The sequence below is a fragment of the Pantherophis guttatus genome, chromosome 7 (assembly GCF_059756535.1).
Source record: "Pantherophis guttatus breed Tessera chromosome 7, ASM5975653v1, whole genome shotgun sequence".
Classification (NCBI taxonomy): domain Eukaryota; kingdom Metazoa; phylum Chordata; class Lepidosauria; order Squamata; family Colubridae; genus Pantherophis; species Pantherophis guttatus.
This window is the reverse complement of record NC_142069.1, coordinates 3,404,846-3,421,250: the sequence shown is the minus strand read 5'-3', so window position 1 is coordinate 3,421,250 and position 16,405 is coordinate 3,404,846. Positions and strand designations below refer to the sequence as shown.

Genomic DNA, 16,405 nt, shown 5'->3' with positions numbered 1-16,405 from the left:
CATTACCTTGCAAAGAGGTGGGGGGGTGGGGTAGGGTGGGGTCATCGAATTTTTAATTCCAAAGGAAAGGAATTAAGCAGGTGAAAGACCCTGGGCCTCTCACGCTCTTCTATTTTATCAGTTATCAGGTTTATTCTGTCTCTTTTTTTCACTCTCTTTTTTCCTCTCTTCTTCCAAACATCTCTCTCTCTCCCTCCCTCCCTCTCTCTCTCTCCCAACCTATCCATCCATCCATTGATCATCTCTCTCTGTATCTATCTATCTATCTATCTATCTATCTATCTATCTATCTATCTATCTATCTATCATCTATCTATCCAACCAACCAACCAACCAAACCATCTATCATATCTCTCTATCCATCTCTCTCTCTCTCTCTCTCTCTCTCATATCTCTCTATCCATCTCTCTCTCTATATATATATATATCCATCATCTCTCTCTATTCATCAATCAGTCTCTCTCTATCTCTCTCTATCCATCTATCATCTCTCTCTAGCCATCAATCTATCTCTATCTCTATCTATATCCATCCATCCATCATCTCTCTCTCTCCATCTCTCTCTCTCCATCCATCTCTATCTATCTATCTATCTATCCATCCATCATCTCTCTCTCTCTCTATCCATCTATCATCTCTCTCTCAATTCATCAATCAATCTCTCTCTCTCTCTCTCTCTCTCTCTCTCTATATATATATATATCCATCTATCATCTCCCTCTCTAGCCATCAATCTATCTTTATCTCTATATCTATCCATCCATCTCTCTCTCTCTCCATCCATCTGTATCTAGCTATCTATCTATCCATCCATCATCTCTCTCTATCTCTATCTATCTATCCAACATCTCTCTCTATCTCTATCTATCTATCCATCATCTCTCTCTATCCATCAATCTATCTCTATATCTATCCATCCATCCATCATCTCTCTCTATCCATCTCTCTCTCCATCCATCTCTATCTAGCTATCTAACTATCTATCCATCCATTATCTCTCTCTCTCTCTATCCATCTATCATTTCTCTCTCTAGCCATCAATCTATCTCTATCTCTATATCTATCCATCCATCCATCATCTTTCTCTATCCATCTCTCTCTCTCTCTCTCTCCATCTCTATCTGGCTATTTATCCATCCATCATCTCTATCTATCTATCTATCTATCTATCTATCTATCTATCTGTCTGTCGTCTGTCTATCTATCTTTATCTGGGTTGTATTTGTGGCATTGCACAGTTCTGTGATAGCATTTTACTAGAGTTTTGGCAAAACCAGCCCATAGTGAATTGTTGGTTTACCTCACGATCACGGTGTTCACTTAATGCCCACTGCAAAAAAAAAAAGTAAAATCAGATGAGTTGCTTAATGACCGCCACACACTACGGCCACAATTTTGGGCTCATTTATAGGTTGAGGGCTTCCTGTATTTCCTATACTTTATCTATTTAGTTTCTCTACCCAGGTTTCAAAGCCCTTGACGGTTTCCCAGACCTCGACTGTGAATAAATAAAATTGACTCCTTACAGGGAACTGCGGGTCTGAATGGGAGGAATGGAGCGAAAGGGGAAAAAGGAGATCGAGGCATGCAGGGGCAAAAAGGAGAGCCGGTAAGGATTTTTAGTAAGGTGCTCTCTGAGCTTGCTTGTTTTCTTCAAGACATTTCATTAGCCAACTAGGTAACAACATCAGTGCTAGAGGGGAGTGAGGTTTGCTTTAGCATTGCCTGGCTCAGAAGGAGAAGGAGAAGGAGAAGGAGAAGGAGAAGGAGAAGGAGGAGAAGGACTGGGGGATCCTTGGTGCTCTCTGAGCTTGGTTGTTTTCCTGCAGACATTTCATGACCCAACTAGGGAACAACATCAGTGATTTTTAAGGACAGTTTTCTCCTTGCTTATAATTGACCCCTGAATGTTTTTTGTTCATTCATCTTTAACTAATGAATCTCAGGCAAATGACAATATCTCATTTATCTTCCCACGGGGGGGGGGGGGGGAAGACAGCAAGAGGGTTGATTGCTTCTTGCAATCTTTATGGCTTGATGTAAGGGGTCGACTTTGCTAAATGGGAGCCCACCCCCCCCAAATACACAGCTTCAATCGACACCGCAGCTGGTTCCTAGCAAAACCAGAAGTGAAAATCACGACCTTCCACTGAAAATTCACAAAACCTGAAGTTTAAGATGTACCCAAATCAGACATTGGCCAGTTTTAACAACTGAGCAAATTTTATTATGCTCCTCAAAATTTTATTGGGGGGGTGGGTTTCAAGGAGGGGAGGTTCGTACGCGAGTTTTGCTGTTTTTCTTCCTCCCAAGTGAATTGCGTTGATTCCGTCTTTTTTAGGGTGAAAAAGGACTTCCTGGATTGGCTGGAGACACTGGGCGGAAAGGTTCAAAGGTAAGGTGTGTTATAAGCAGAGGTGGGATTCAGCCGGTTCGTACAGGTTCGGGCGAGCCGCATGTTAATTTTACATCCGGTTTGGCGAACCTGTAGTTCCGACGACCGGCTGGCCCCGCCCTTCCCCTCCCAGGAGTCCCCATGGAACCCTTTTTGGATTCCAGGTAAGTGCAGGTGACACGTGGAGCCCGGGGAGGTGGAAAACGGGCCTTCCAGAGGCCTGTGGAGGGCGAAAATGGGCCTATTTCCAGCCTCCGGAGAGCCTCCGGAGCACGGGGAGGTGGAAAACGGGCCCTGCACAGCCCATTTTTGCTCCCAGAAGACTACAGGGAGGCCTACTAGGCCCAAAACGGGGTGCAGGGGGGGGCCACGGCCCATTTTTCCTCACAGGGGGGTGCAGGAGGCCAAGTGCTGCCTGTCACACCCCCTGACCACGCCCACCATGGCCACGCCCACCCAGCCTATCATTAGGGCAGGGAACCGGTTGTTAATTTATTTAAGGCAAGGTTTTTAATCTGGAGTTTCTCAAACCTGGCCTCTGGAAAGACGAGCGGACTTCAATTCTCAGCCTGCAAATTTGCCCACTCCGATTCCTTCAACTTGCTTTTTCCCTTCCATTTTCTTACTTACTTACTTTCTTCCGGCTTTCCCAAAAACGTGCCAGCCACCCAAAAAGTAGCCCGTGCTCTGTGTCCCTTACGGCCCCTTTTTCTCGCGGGTCGAAGACTTGAAGGGTGCACTGTCATTACAGATAGTTCCCCTGACTTACCACAGCTCATTTAGCGTCCGTTCAACGTTACAGCGGTGCTGAGAAAAGGGGCTTGTGACCGTTTTACGACCTTTGATCGTGTGATCAAAATGCTTGGCGACGGGTTCATATTTACGACCGATACTGCATCCTAAAGTCACGCGATCCCCTTTTGCAACCTTCTGGCAAGCCAAAATCCACGGGGAAGCCAGATTCACTTAGCAACCAGCTTACTAACTCATCAAGTCCAGTGATTCGCTTAACAACGGAGGCAGGAAAGTTTGTAATACGGGGCAAAAGTCACCTAGCAAATGTCTCGTTAAGCCACAGAAATTTTCTGGCTCAATTGGGGTTGTAAAATTGAGTATTTCCCTGTAAGGTCTTTCATTCTGATGATCTTTATCCTCAGGGTTTACGTGGTTTGCAAGGAAAGACGGGATTTCCCGGGTCAGACGGAGTGAAGGTAAGTAGACCCTCTCGTTCTTCCAAGAAGAGGGAGTCCAGCTATTCTCCAAAGCACCTGAGGGCAGGACAAGAAGCAACAGGTGGAAACTAATCAAGGAGAGAAGCAACTTAGAACTAAGGAGAAATTTCCTAACAGTGAGAACAATTAACCAGTGGAACAACTTGCCACCAGAAGTCATGAATGCTCCAACACTAGAACTTTGTAAGAAGAGATTTGGTATAGGGCCGCCATGCTGAACCTATGGCACGTGTGCCACAGGTGGCACGCGGAATCATATCTGTGGGCACGTGAGCGTGGCCTTAAGTCAGCTCCGCCAGCTGATTTTTGGGCCTTCTGCGCTCACTGGAAATCGGGAAATGGGATGTTTCCGGCCTCCGGGTGGGGTGGCGAAGGCCATTTTCGCCCTCCGCAGGCTCCTAGAAAGGCTCTGAAGCCTGGAGAGGGCGATAAACGGGCCTTCCAGTCCCACCAGAAGTTGGAAAACAGGCCATTTCCGGTCTCCTGAGGGCCTCCGGGAGTGTGGGGAAGGTCATTTTTGCCCTCCCCAGGCTCCAAGGAAGACTCTGGAGCCTGGAGAGGGCGAAAAACAGGCCTACCGGGCCCATTGTGCCATCACATACCAAAAGCGGGGGGAGTGCAGGGGGGGCATGCACACATGCACGAGGGGGGGGTCAGGATGCATTGAATTTTGGGTGTGGGCACGCACACATGCGACCCCCCCCATGCGACCCCCCACTTTTGGCATGCAACAGCAAAAAGGTTAGCCATCACTGGTGTAGGGTTTCCTGCCTAAGCAGGGGGTTGGACTAGAAGACCTCCAAGGTCCCTTCCAACTCTGTCATTACATTATATAAATTACAAAAAATAATAGTAATAAGACAAGTGATTTTTCAAACTGACGCCTCTCCGGATTCGTCCATCCTATTCCGGCTTCAAAACCAGGGAGCAAAATATTATCAGGATCTGTAAACATCTGGAACATCTCAGTCCACTGTGGTTGAATTTATTAGGGCTTGTGTAATAAACGATGGTTTAAAATAGAATAGATTAGAATAATAGAATTGGAAGGGACCTTGGAGGTCTTCTAGTCCAACCCCCTGCTTAGGCAGGAAACCCTACACCACTTCAGACAAAGGGTTGCCCAACTTCTTCTTCTTTGTGGCAGCCCCTGAAATAATGGAAGATGCTATCCTGTCTCCCTTAGTCCTTCTTTTCATTTTACTAGACATTCCCAGTTCCTGCAACCGTTCTTCGTATGTTTGAGGTTTGACCGATGGGGAAATGTTGAGAGATTCAGGAATTAGTTCAAAAGGCTAAGCAGTCCTCGACCATTCATTTAGTGACCGTTCGAAGTTGAAACGGTGGTGAAAAAAGCGGCTTATGACCGTTGTTCACACTTAACAACGGTGGTAGCATCCTCACCTGATCAAAATTCAGACTCTTGGCAGCTGACTCGTACTTATGACGGTTGCAGTGTCCCCAGGGGCTGCCTGATCCCCTTTTGCGACCTTCTGACGAGCAAAATCAACGAGGAAGCCAGATTCACTTAACAAGCGTGTTATTAACTTAACAACTGTAATGATTCATTTAATAATTGCCATGCATAACAACTCTGTGATTCATTTAACAAGAGCAGCGATTTTGCTAAAAAAAAGGCCTTGGCAAAAAAAGGATTGTAAATTCAGGCCTGACCTGCTTAACAACTGTGCTGCTTAGCGACAGAAGTTCTGGTCCAAAATATGGTTGTAAGTCGTGGACTATCTATAGAGGGACCTATATACAGCTAGTCCTCGTCTTACGACCACAATTGAGCCCCAAATTTCCAGCGCTAAGCGAGACAGCTGTTAAATATTATTTGTGTCCATTTGATGAACTTTCTTGCCAACCGTTGTTAAGTGAACCACCCCAGGGACACTGCAACCGTCATAAATACAAGCCAGTTGCCAAGCGTCCGAATTTTGATTATTCTGAACACGGTGACACTGGAACGGCTGCAAGTGTGAAAAAAGGCCGTAAGTCGCTTTTTTCAATGCCGTGGTAGCTTCGAAACGGTCACTAAACGAACGGTGGTAAGTCAAGCACTGCTTATCCTTTTGAACTAATTCCTTCCAACATCTCAACATTTCTCCATCCGTATTATATAAACCATTTAACCCGCAGTCTTATGCAGGTCCGTAAGAGTCGTCCCAAAGGTGCATTTTTTTCAAGAGGCAACTGAACTTTCTTGGTTTTTCTTTGAAGACGTTTCGCTTCTCATCCGAGAAGCTTCTTCAGTTCTGACTGAATGGTGGAGGATGGAAGGATCGATACTCCTTGCAGACAGCTGGTCATTTGCATTCCTTTTTAGAGGGTCGTTGAGACCGCTTGGAAGTTTAGCTGTGTCCTCAGGGCCACCTGAGTGGGGCAAAGGGTTCCTGTAGTTTGCAATATTTTTGGAAGTCCATTCAAACTCCCACACCATTCAAAGTGGGGGGGGGGTGGAAGCACCTTGGGGTCAAACATGACCTGGATCAGGGGTCTCCAACCTTGGCAACTTTAAGCCTGGCGGACTTCAACTCCCCAGAATTCCCCAGCCAGCTGGGGAATTCTGGGAGTTGAAGTCCGCCAGGCTTAAAGTTGCCAAGGTTGGAGACCCCTGACCTCGAATGACTGAGAATCTCCATAGACATTTACGTAAGTGTTGGTCTGTGCCCACTTTGCTGCCTGGATGTCACAGCTGTGTGTCTCAGAAGCGGTGGGCACGAGTAGTTGCTTCCGAAGTGTGGGTGATGGATGATGCAACCAAGAAGAGCTGAGTCAAAATGAGTGGGTGCCGAGAGAACGTGGAGTGAATGCCGAAGGAAGGGACGGGTTGGAAATAGGAGCACTTGGAAGCAGGTGGGGGCACCCGGAGGATGGATAGGGACGGGCTCCCCTTGGGGAGGAAGAGAGGATGGGTTGAGAGAAGAAGATGGAGAAGGTTGAGGTGGGAGGGAGTTGGTGAGATCTGCAGGAGGAGAGAGAAGTGGGGAGTTCAGGGGTACAAGGCCACGGATGGATGGGGCGGAAGGATTGACAAAGACGGAGAGAGAGATGGAGAGATGGGGTGAATGGTGCTGGTGTAAACTAGATTTAAAGATATTTCTCTTCATTTCGTAACCCCTGCTTCTAGGATCCTTCCCTTCTCCCTCCTTCCTTCTTTTCTCCATCCTCCTCCATCCTCCCTCCTTCCTTCTTCTCTCTTCCCTCCCTCCCTCCCCACCTTTCTCCTTCCCTTCCTTCCTCCTTCCCTCCATCCCTTCTTTTCATTCTCCCCCTCCTTCCTTTTTCCTCCCTCCCTCTCTCTTTTCCTTCTTCCCTTCCTTCCTTCCTACCTTCCTTTCTTCCTCCTTTTCTCCTTCTCTTCCTTCCCATCTTCCTTTCTCCTTCCTCCTCCTCTCTTTCCCCTCTCCTCCCTCCCTCCCTCCCTCCCTTCCTTTCCCCTTTTCCCATTCCCTCCTTCCTTTCTCCTTCCCCCTCCTTCCTTGCTCTCTCTTTCCTCCTTCTCTCCCTTCATCCCTTTCTCCTTTCCTTCCTTCCTTCAGCCCTCCCTCACTTGTGACTTCATCTTCTTTTTCTATGCTTTGCCTAATGTGGCCTACCCCCAAAGCTGTATTTATGCAGCTCACCTGGGCGTAGTCCCTAGTCCCTTCAAGCATGGCAGTTTTCAGCTTCTCCCAAAGTTGCAGGGGGCAGCTGTATGATCCCAGGAAAAAATATATGGTCATTTGGTCCATGTTTTCATGGACATTAGGCTTAATTAAATTATCTGTATCCCCTCCGGCGTACAGGGGGAAGGTGGCATCATTGGCAAACCAGGAATCCCAGGTGCAGAAGGAAACCAGGGACCAAAGGTAAATGCAGACCCCTTTTAAGGTTCTTTAAGATGCAAACAGATACAGGGAACATACTATCACATGTGGTGGACCTGTCCTTCGGCAAAAAACTACTGGATAAGGATAAAAAAAATGAAGAAAAAAGTCAATTCTTTTTCCATATATTGTTGAAAATCCTTTTCATTTAGTAGTTTTTGATTTAGTGTCCATCTCATTTTTTTCCTCTGTCCCTTCCATGTCGTTGTTATTGGATTGTGGTCTGCCCACGTACTTGTTTCTATATCAATCTTTTGTATTTTAGATATTAATTCTGTTGACATCCACATCATATCTATTTTTGACCACGATAAACGCTTATTTGAATAAAATGTATATTGCTTTTCTTTTGGGTATCTTCGTCTCCAAGCATCTTGCAAACTTAATTCATCTATCATTGTAAAAAAATGTTTTTGGAAGAGTCTTTCTTAGTCTTTCTTATTTCAACTATTAATACCCTTCCTTCCTCATCTTTAAAAATTTGTGGAAAAAGAACTGACTTTTTTCTTCAAAGAAAATAAGAAAGAAGATACATTAAAAAAATGGTTAGAGGGAAATGGTAAAGCATCAAAAAGAGTTAAAACTGGAGCTATTTCTATTAGGCATATTAACAGAGAAATATTACAAAACCCCCCAATATTTTTTATTTATTTATTTATATGCCACCCTTCTCTGGAGACTCAGGGCGGCTTACAATGCATTGAGCAATAGCCTTCATCCTTTTGTATATTTTTATACGAAGTCAGCTTATTGCCCCCACAAACCGGGTCCTCATTTTACCTACCTTTGAAAGGATGGCAGGCTGATTCAACCTTGAGCCTGGTGAGAATTGAACTCGCAGTAATTGCAGGCAGCTGGAAGCTAAATACTACCTTTAACAGTAGCATTAGTCTGCTGTTCCACTCAGGCTCCTAGTAATAGCAGACAGAATTGTATATGCTTAAAATTAGAAAAATGGAAATATATCCTCTGAAGAAATGGTAATAAAGAAAATATTAGAATGCACTGAGATAGATAGATTGACAATGGAAATTAAAGACAATGGAGAAACAGAATACTATTTAATTTGGGATGTATGGCGTAATTGGCTTGATAGTAGATGCAAAGATTAGAAAATTAACAATGAAAGACGATCAATGAAATAGAAATTAGAAATAAGTATAAGTAATGTTACAAAAAATGTAAAATGTATGATAACTATATAATGTAAATATAATAGTATATATAAATGTTTAAAAACTGTGGATATAAACCGGTATAGAGTTGTTGCAAACTGTAATGTAAAAGGAAGAAAAATATATAATACAAACATATTTTTAAAAATGTTCTTTAAGATGGGCGGACTTCAACTCCCAGAATTCCCCAGCCAGCAATTCCACAATGAGCAATTGAAAATGGTTGGACTCAAACTCCCAGAATTCCCTAGCCATCATGCTGGCTGGGGGATTCTGGGAGTTGAAGTCCACCCATCTTCAAGTTGATACGGTTGGGAAATACTGATTAAGGTTTTTGAACATCTTCTAAACCAAGTAGGGTTTAATAGCAAGGGGACATAGGAAGGGTTATCGGAAGACCCCCCACTCATACTGAAACCCACTCCCAGCCATCCTGGTTGGATTAACCTGCCAACCTCTGATCTCCATCATCCATGCCCGGAAACCATTTTTATTTGCAATGTGCCTTCAGAAAAGACACAGCTTGGATCCGACCGCTTGTGGCCGCCATCTTGACTCTTTTGACCCCTCTGCTGAATGATAGACAGGGAGCTGGATTTCCCCCCACCCGGTCTCAAATTTTCACCCATCCACCATGTTAGAATAGAATAGAATAGAATAGAATAGAATAGAATAGAATAGAATAGAATAGAATAGAATGCAGAGAAGAATAGAATAGAACAAAACAGAATAAAAAATAGAATAGAATAGAATAGAATAGAATAGAATAGAATAGAATAGAATAGAATAGAATAGAATAGAATAGAATAGAATAGAATAGAATAGAATAGAATGCACCAATTGGCATACATTAAAATGAAATTTCATTGCATGCAGCTCTCCAAGGGTTTCCACCTACAATTTACACTACATAAACATGACACAATAAATAAATAAATACAAAATTATGTACATACCCACATCTATTATGACACAGAAAAACAACACAGTCAAGTTCGGATGTATACTTGCACATGGTGAGAAAAATTAATCTTGCGATGTTCCGTCCCATGTACAGGTTTTAGTCCTCAACTTACGACCACAGTGGAGTGCAAAATTTCCCTTCCTAAGCGAGACCATTGTTAAGTAAATTTTTGCCTCGTTTGGGAAACGAATCACGGAAGTTGTTCAGTTAGTGACACGGTTGTTAAATGAATCTGGCTTCCCCATGGTCGGAAGGTTGCAAAAAGGGGACCCCGGGAGACTGCGACCATCATAAATATGAGCCACTTTCTAAGCGTCCAAATTCTGATCACGTGACCACATACAACGGTCATAAGTGTGAAAAACTGTTATAAATCACTTTTTTTCAGTGCTGTTGTAACTTGCAATGGTTGTTAAGTCGAGGACTAAACTGTGCTTGGAAGTGTAGCCCTTTAAATCCAATTTAAACTTGCTTTCAGGAGTTTTATTTTTATTTTATTCGATCGAGCTGACCTTGACTATTGCCCTCTGCTTAGGGCGAACGCGGCTTGTCCGGCACTGATGGTCCTGAAGGAATTTTTGGCCAGAAAGGAGAAAAGGTGAGCTCTGCAGACGCCATTTTAACAAAGGTCAGTTCGTGGTAGGACATCCATCAACCCTTGCAAACAAGGTTATGCGGATCCATGCGTGCTCTGCGGATGTCATATTTCTCCGATAATGGTTTGTTCATGGTTTGATCCTCTCTGGCACCTTTAACCCGAAGTTGCTCCAGATGTCTGGTTATTATGACATTCTCTTCGCGGAGGTTTCTTCCAGCATTATCTTTTATTTATTTCTACCATCCAGAGGCTGCTCTTTGTTCCCTCTAGATGCTGGACAGTCTATTTTAAAGAATAGAATAGAATAGAATAGAATAGAATAGAATAGAATAGAATAGAATAGAATAGAATAGAATAGAATAGAATAGAATAGAATAGAATAGAATAGAATAGAATAGAAGAATGGGATGGAATGGAATGGGATAGGATAGGATGGAATAGGATAGAGAATAATAGAGAATAGGATGAGGATAGGATAGAAGAATAGAATAGAATAGAATAGAATAGAATAGAACAGAACAGAACAGAACAGAACAGAACAGAATAGAACAGAATAGAATAGAATAGAATAACAGAGTTGGAAGGGACCTTGGAGGTCTTCTAGTCCAACCCCCTGCTTAGGCAGGAAACCCTAAACCACTTCAGACAAATGGTTATCCAACCTCTTCTTAAAAACTTCCAGTGTTGGAGCATTCGCAACTTCTGGTGGCAAGTTGTTCCACTGGTTAATTGTTCTAACGGTCAGGAAATTTCTCCTTAGTTCTAAGTTGCTTCAAATAAAATGATGCTGGGTTCTGAAATAATCCAGAATGTACCAGAATGCTGGTATTAAGGTGCCAGCAGATGGACAGCTGGTGAAACGGTATTGGGGTAGATAGGTTGGACTTGGATGGGTTCAGTAAGGGGAAGAAGTGGTTTTAACAGATTTATATTGGTTTGATCGTTGCTAGAAGGGAGTGGGGTTTGCAGGGAAGAGGAGGAGGAGGAGGAAGAGGAGGAGGACTGTGGGGTCCTTAATGCTCTTTGACCTTGAGTCTTTTCTTGCAAACACTTCATTACCAAACTAGCCAAATGCCAAACATTTTCAGTGCTAGAAGTCAATGGGGTTTGCTTCTAGCACTGCCTTCGAGCACTGATGCTGTTATCTAGTTTGGTAATAAGACGTCTACAAGAAAACAACCAAGCTCAGAGGAAACGAAAGATCTTAATTTTCTTCAAACAGCCGTCCAGCTTTAGCACAAAAGAATCCTGATAGGCAAACCCTACTAATCTATGCAGAAATTGTTGCGCTGACAGCAACCTTCGCCCATTCAGAAAAAAAAAAACCTAATGTCCCACCAAAATCTGTATTTATGGAATTTTTTTTTTTATTGAAAAAGTTTTTCAAATACAAATTTTTCCCCCCTTTTTCCCCCCCTCCTCCCTAACCCCCCCTCCCCCTCCCCTCCCCCTGTGGCTTCTCCAAAATAAAATCCAAATTCATAACAGATTATATAATACTTCACTATCCCCTTACTCCACCCCACATACGCTGACCCTTTTTTTCTAATAGTATTATTATATCCCCCTTATACTATACATTTCAAAATAACATTCAACTATAACATTATATAATAACTCCTAGTTTAACATAATAATATTATTATATCCCCCCGTTTAGCAATTTCTACTCATAATCTGCCCTTTTTCTCCTCCCCCATACATATATTCTTAATTCAAATCTTTTATATATATTAATATAGCATTTCAAAGCAACCTTCCACTATAAAAATCCTAATTTAACATTTATTCAACTCATAGTCTGCCCATTTCCTTCCCCCCCATCGTTAAATCTCCTAACTCAAATCTTTTACATATATTCATATCTAAACATAATATCCCTTTTCTTAAACTAAACAATCAATAAGCTTCTGGAATTTTGATCCAGTCTCATTCCCGGGAACAATGGAGAAAAAAATCTTCGTCTTGATAAAAAAAATCTGATATTTTAAACAATGTTCATTCCAACGCCATTGTTATCCCTGTGTGGGAATTTGCAGGGTGCTAAAGGTGTTCCGGGTTTGGCTGGTTTTAAAGGGCAAGGTGGCCTACCTGGCAAGGTTGGCGTTCCTGGGCCACCGGGGAACCAAGGACCACCAGGTGATCCAGGATCGCAGGTAAGAAGGAAGTTGGAAGTTTGAAGGTCTTGATTTTCTGCAATGCAATTCTTGGTAGCCCCCATCAGTACAGGTAGTCCTCAAGTTACGACCATAATTGAGCCCCAGATTTCTGCTGCTAAGGGAGACATTGGTTAATGTCCCATTTTACGACTACTTTTTTTGCCACATGAGTTGCAATTGAATCCCTGCCGTTCTTAAGTTAGGAACACCGTTGTTAAGTGAATCCAGCTTCCCCATTGACATGGCTTGTCAGAAGGTCGCAAAAAGGGGATTGTGTGACCCCGGGGACACTGCGATCGTCATAAATATGAGTCAGCTGCCGAGCTTCTCAATTTTGACCACGGAGGCTACAACGGTCGCAGGTGTGAAAAACGGTCGTAAGTCTAAGTCAGTGTTTTTAAGTGCCGCTGTAACTTCAAACGGTCACTAAAGGAACCGTCGTAAGAGGAGGACTACCTGTTAGAGGGGCAGATTCACCGCTCTCTGTATGCATTCGTCTTTTTATTCACACCACTTTATGTCGGGGGCCTGCTAAATTTCTCAGCCGGCATCACGAATTAAAAAAAAAATAACTTAACAAATAACTATTAAATGCGACCCCTTTAAACTGAACGAATCCAACAATAGCATCTCTAAACGTCCGCCCCCAATAATTGGGGGGGGAACGTCGCCTCTCTGCGATGTTCGTTCCATTTATTAAAGTGCATTTACACTTGGGAATTTTTTTTCCTTTTCTGACAGTCAACTGGAATTTAAATTTAGCCTTTCATTTCAATCCATTATTCATTTCCTGCACTTTAACATGAGAAAGAGAGAGAGAGAGAGACGGGGAAAAAAGCAGTTTTTTTTCCTGCTTAGGCTAAACTTTTACACTTCTTTCTGGGTAGATTTAATCCCCATTAAATCAGTGTTTCCCAACCTCTGTAACTTTAAGAAGGGTGGACTTCAACTCCCAGAATTCCCCAGCCAGCCGGCATGAAAGCCAGCTGGGTGGCATTGGGCCGATCACCAGGAGACGGTGAGTTCTAGTCCCGCCTTAGGCACGAAAGCCAGCTGGGTGACTTTGGGCCAATCACCAGGAGATGGTGAGTTCTAGTCCCGCCTTAGGCACGAAAGCCAGCTGGGTGGCATGAGCCAGACGATGAGTTCTAGTCCCGCCTTCGGTATGAAAACTGTCTGGATGACTTTAGGCCAATCACCAGGAGACTGTAAGGTCTAGTCCCACCTTAGCCATTAAAATCACTGGGTGACTTTGGGTTAATCACCAGGAGACGGTGAGTTCTAGTCCCGCCTTAGGCACGAAAGCCAGCTAGGTGACTTTGGGCTAATCACCAGGAGAGGGTGAGTTCTAGTCCCACCTTAGGCAAGAAAGCCAGCTGGGTGACTTTGGCTAATCACCAAGAGATGGTGAGTTCTAGTCCCGCCTTGGGCATGAAAACAAGCTGGGTGACTTTGGCTAATCACCAGGAGATGGTGAGTTCTAGTCCCGCCTTAGGCACGAAAGCCAGCTGGGTGACTTTGGGCCAATCACCAGGAGACGGTGAGTTCTAGTCCCGCCTTAGGCACGAAAGCCAGCTGGGTGACTTTGGGCCAATCACCAGGAGACGGTGAGTTCTAGTCCCGCCTTAGGCACGAAAGCCAGCTAGGTGACTTTGGGCTAATCACCAGGAGAGGGTGAGTTCTAGTCCCACCTTAGGCAATAAAGCCAGCTGGGTGACTTTGGCTAATCACCAGGAAACGGTGAGTTCTAGTCCCGCCTTGGGCATGAAAACAAGCTGGGTGACTTTGGCTAATCACCAGGAGATGGTGAGTTCTAGTCCCGCCTTAGGCACGAAAGCCAGCTGGGTGACTTTGGGCCAATCACCAGGAGACGGTGAGTTCTAGTCCCGCCTTAGGCACGAAAGCCAGCTGGGTGACTTTGGGCCAATCACCAGGAGACGGGGAGTTCTAGTCCCGCCTTAGGCACGAAAGCCAGCTGGGTGACTTTGGGCCAATCACCAGGAGACGGTGAGTTCTAGTCCTGCCTTAGGCACGTAAGCCAGCTGGGTGACTTTGGGCCAATTATCAGGAGATGGTGAGTTCTAGTCCCGCCTTAGGCACGAAAGCCAGCTGGGTGACTTTGGGCCAATCACCAGGAGACGGGGAGTTCTAGTCCCGCCTTAGGCACGAAAGCCAGCTGGGTGACTTTGGGCCAATCACCAGGAGATGGTGAGTTCTAGTCCCGCCTTAGGCACGAAAGCCAGCTGGGTGACTTTGGGCCAATCACCAGGAGACGGGGAGTTCTAGTCCCGCCTTAGGCACGAAAGCCAGCTGGGTGACTTTGGGCCAATCACCAGGAGACGGTGAGTTCTAGTCCCGCCTTAGACACGAAAGCCAGCTGGGTGACTTTGGGCCATTCATCAGGAGACGGTGAGTTCTAGTCCCGCCTTAGGCACGAAAGCCAGCTGGGTGACTTTGGGCCAATCACCAGGAGACGGGGAGTTCTAGTCCCGCCTTAGGCACGAAAGCCAGCTGGGTGACTTTGGGCCAATCACCAGGAGACGGTGAGTTCTAGTCCTGCCTTAGGCACGTAAGCCAGCTGGGTGACTTTGGGCCAATTATCAGGAGACGGTGAGTTCTAGTCCCGCCTTAGGCACGAAAGCCAGCTGGGTGACTTTGGGCCAATCACCAGGAGACGGTGAGTTCTAGTCCCGCCTTAGGCACGAAAGGCAGCTGGGTGACTTTGGGCCAATCACCAGGAGATGGTGAGTTCTAGTCCCGCCTTAGGCACGAAAGCCAGCTGGGTGACTTTGGGCCAATCACCAGGAGACGGGGAGTTCTAGTCCCGCCTTAGGCACGAAAGCCAGCTGGGTGACTTTGGGCCAATCACCAGGAGACGGTGAGTTCTAGTCCCGCCTTAGACACGAAAGCCAGCTGGGTGACTTTGGGCCATTCATCAGGAGACGGTGAGTTCTAGTGCAAAATAAATAAATAACAAGGAGACCATGAAGCAAGCGACGAACTGTGTTTCAACAAAGTCTTCTTTTCTGCTTTCAGGGCGAAAGAGGAAGAAGAGGAAGGCCCTCGCTCTGCCTCCGGGGACCCCCGGGGACCCCCGGCAAGAAAGGAGGAACGGTGAGTATTTGATCATCAGAGAGAAAATCTGAAAATCTGAAATCCTGAAGTCTTTATTTCAGGGGAATGATGTTCCATAGAGAAGGGGCCACCACCGAGAAGTCCTTTTCTGTGGTCCCACCAGTCGTACATCCCTAATCCACGCAACCGTAACATGTCCTACCTTCCCGTCCTGGTGGGCCAGGTGGATCTTCCTTCCAAGCTTCTCAAGAAAGGGCCTTCCAACTTGGCCACTTGAAGACTTGTGGACTTCAACTCCCAGAATTCCCCAGGCAGCATAGCTGAAGTTGAAGTCCACCTATCTTCCAGTTCTTGAGATAGCTGAGGAATTCTGAGATGTGAAGTCCATCCATCTTCTGGTTCTTGAGACAGCTGGGGAATTCTGGGAGTTGAAGTCCAGCTATCTTCCGGTTCTTGAGATAGCTGTGGAAATATGGGAGTTGAAGTCCATTCGTCTTCAAGTTCTTGAGGTAGCTGAGGAATTCTGGGATGTGAAGTCCACCTGTTTTCAAGTTCTTGAGACAGCTGGGGAATTCTGGGAGTTGAAGTCCAGCTATCTTCCAGTTCTTGAGGTAGCTGAGGAATTCTGGGATGTGAAGTCCACCCATCTTCAGGTTCTCGAGACAGCTGGGGAATTCTGGGAGTTGAAGTCCATTCCTCTTCAAGTTCTTGAGGTAGCTGAGGAATTCTGGGATGTGTAGTCCACCTATTTTCAAGTTCTTGAGACAGCTGGGGAATTCTGGGAGTTGAAGTCCAGCTATCTTCCAGTTCTTGAGGTAGCTGAGGAATTCTGGGATGTGTAGTCCACCTATTTTCAAGTTCTTGAGACAACTGGGGAATTCTGGGAGTTGAAGTCCAGCTATCTTCCAGTTCTTGAGGTAGCTGAGGAATTCTGG

The 16,405-nt window shown here is 45.1% G+C and overlaps 1 protein-coding gene across 8 annotated transcripts in view; it reads left to right on the top strand.

The window, feature by feature from the left end:
• The window catches only part of LOC117658814 (uncharacterized), a 131,485-nt gene that overhangs the window by 104,065 nt on the left and 11,015 nt on the right, over positions 1 to 16,405 (top strand). For all 8 annotated transcript variants that reach the window (XM_087873560.1, XM_087873558.1, XM_087873555.1 and 5 more), the window contains 7 exons: positions 1,529 to 1,609; positions 2,342 to 2,395; positions 3,553 to 3,606; positions 7,419 to 7,481; positions 10,174 to 10,236; positions 12,276 to 12,392; positions 15,432 to 15,509. In XM_087873560.1, the coding sequence (XP_087729686.1) occupies positions 1,529 to 1,609; positions 2,342 to 2,395; positions 3,553 to 3,606; positions 7,419 to 7,481; positions 10,174 to 10,236; positions 12,276 to 12,392; positions 15,432 to 15,509 (510 nt within the window). The remainder of the gene's footprint in view (positions 1 to 1,528; positions 1,610 to 2,341; positions 2,396 to 3,552; positions 3,607 to 7,418; positions 7,482 to 10,173; positions 10,237 to 12,275; positions 12,393 to 15,431; positions 15,510 to 16,405) is intronic.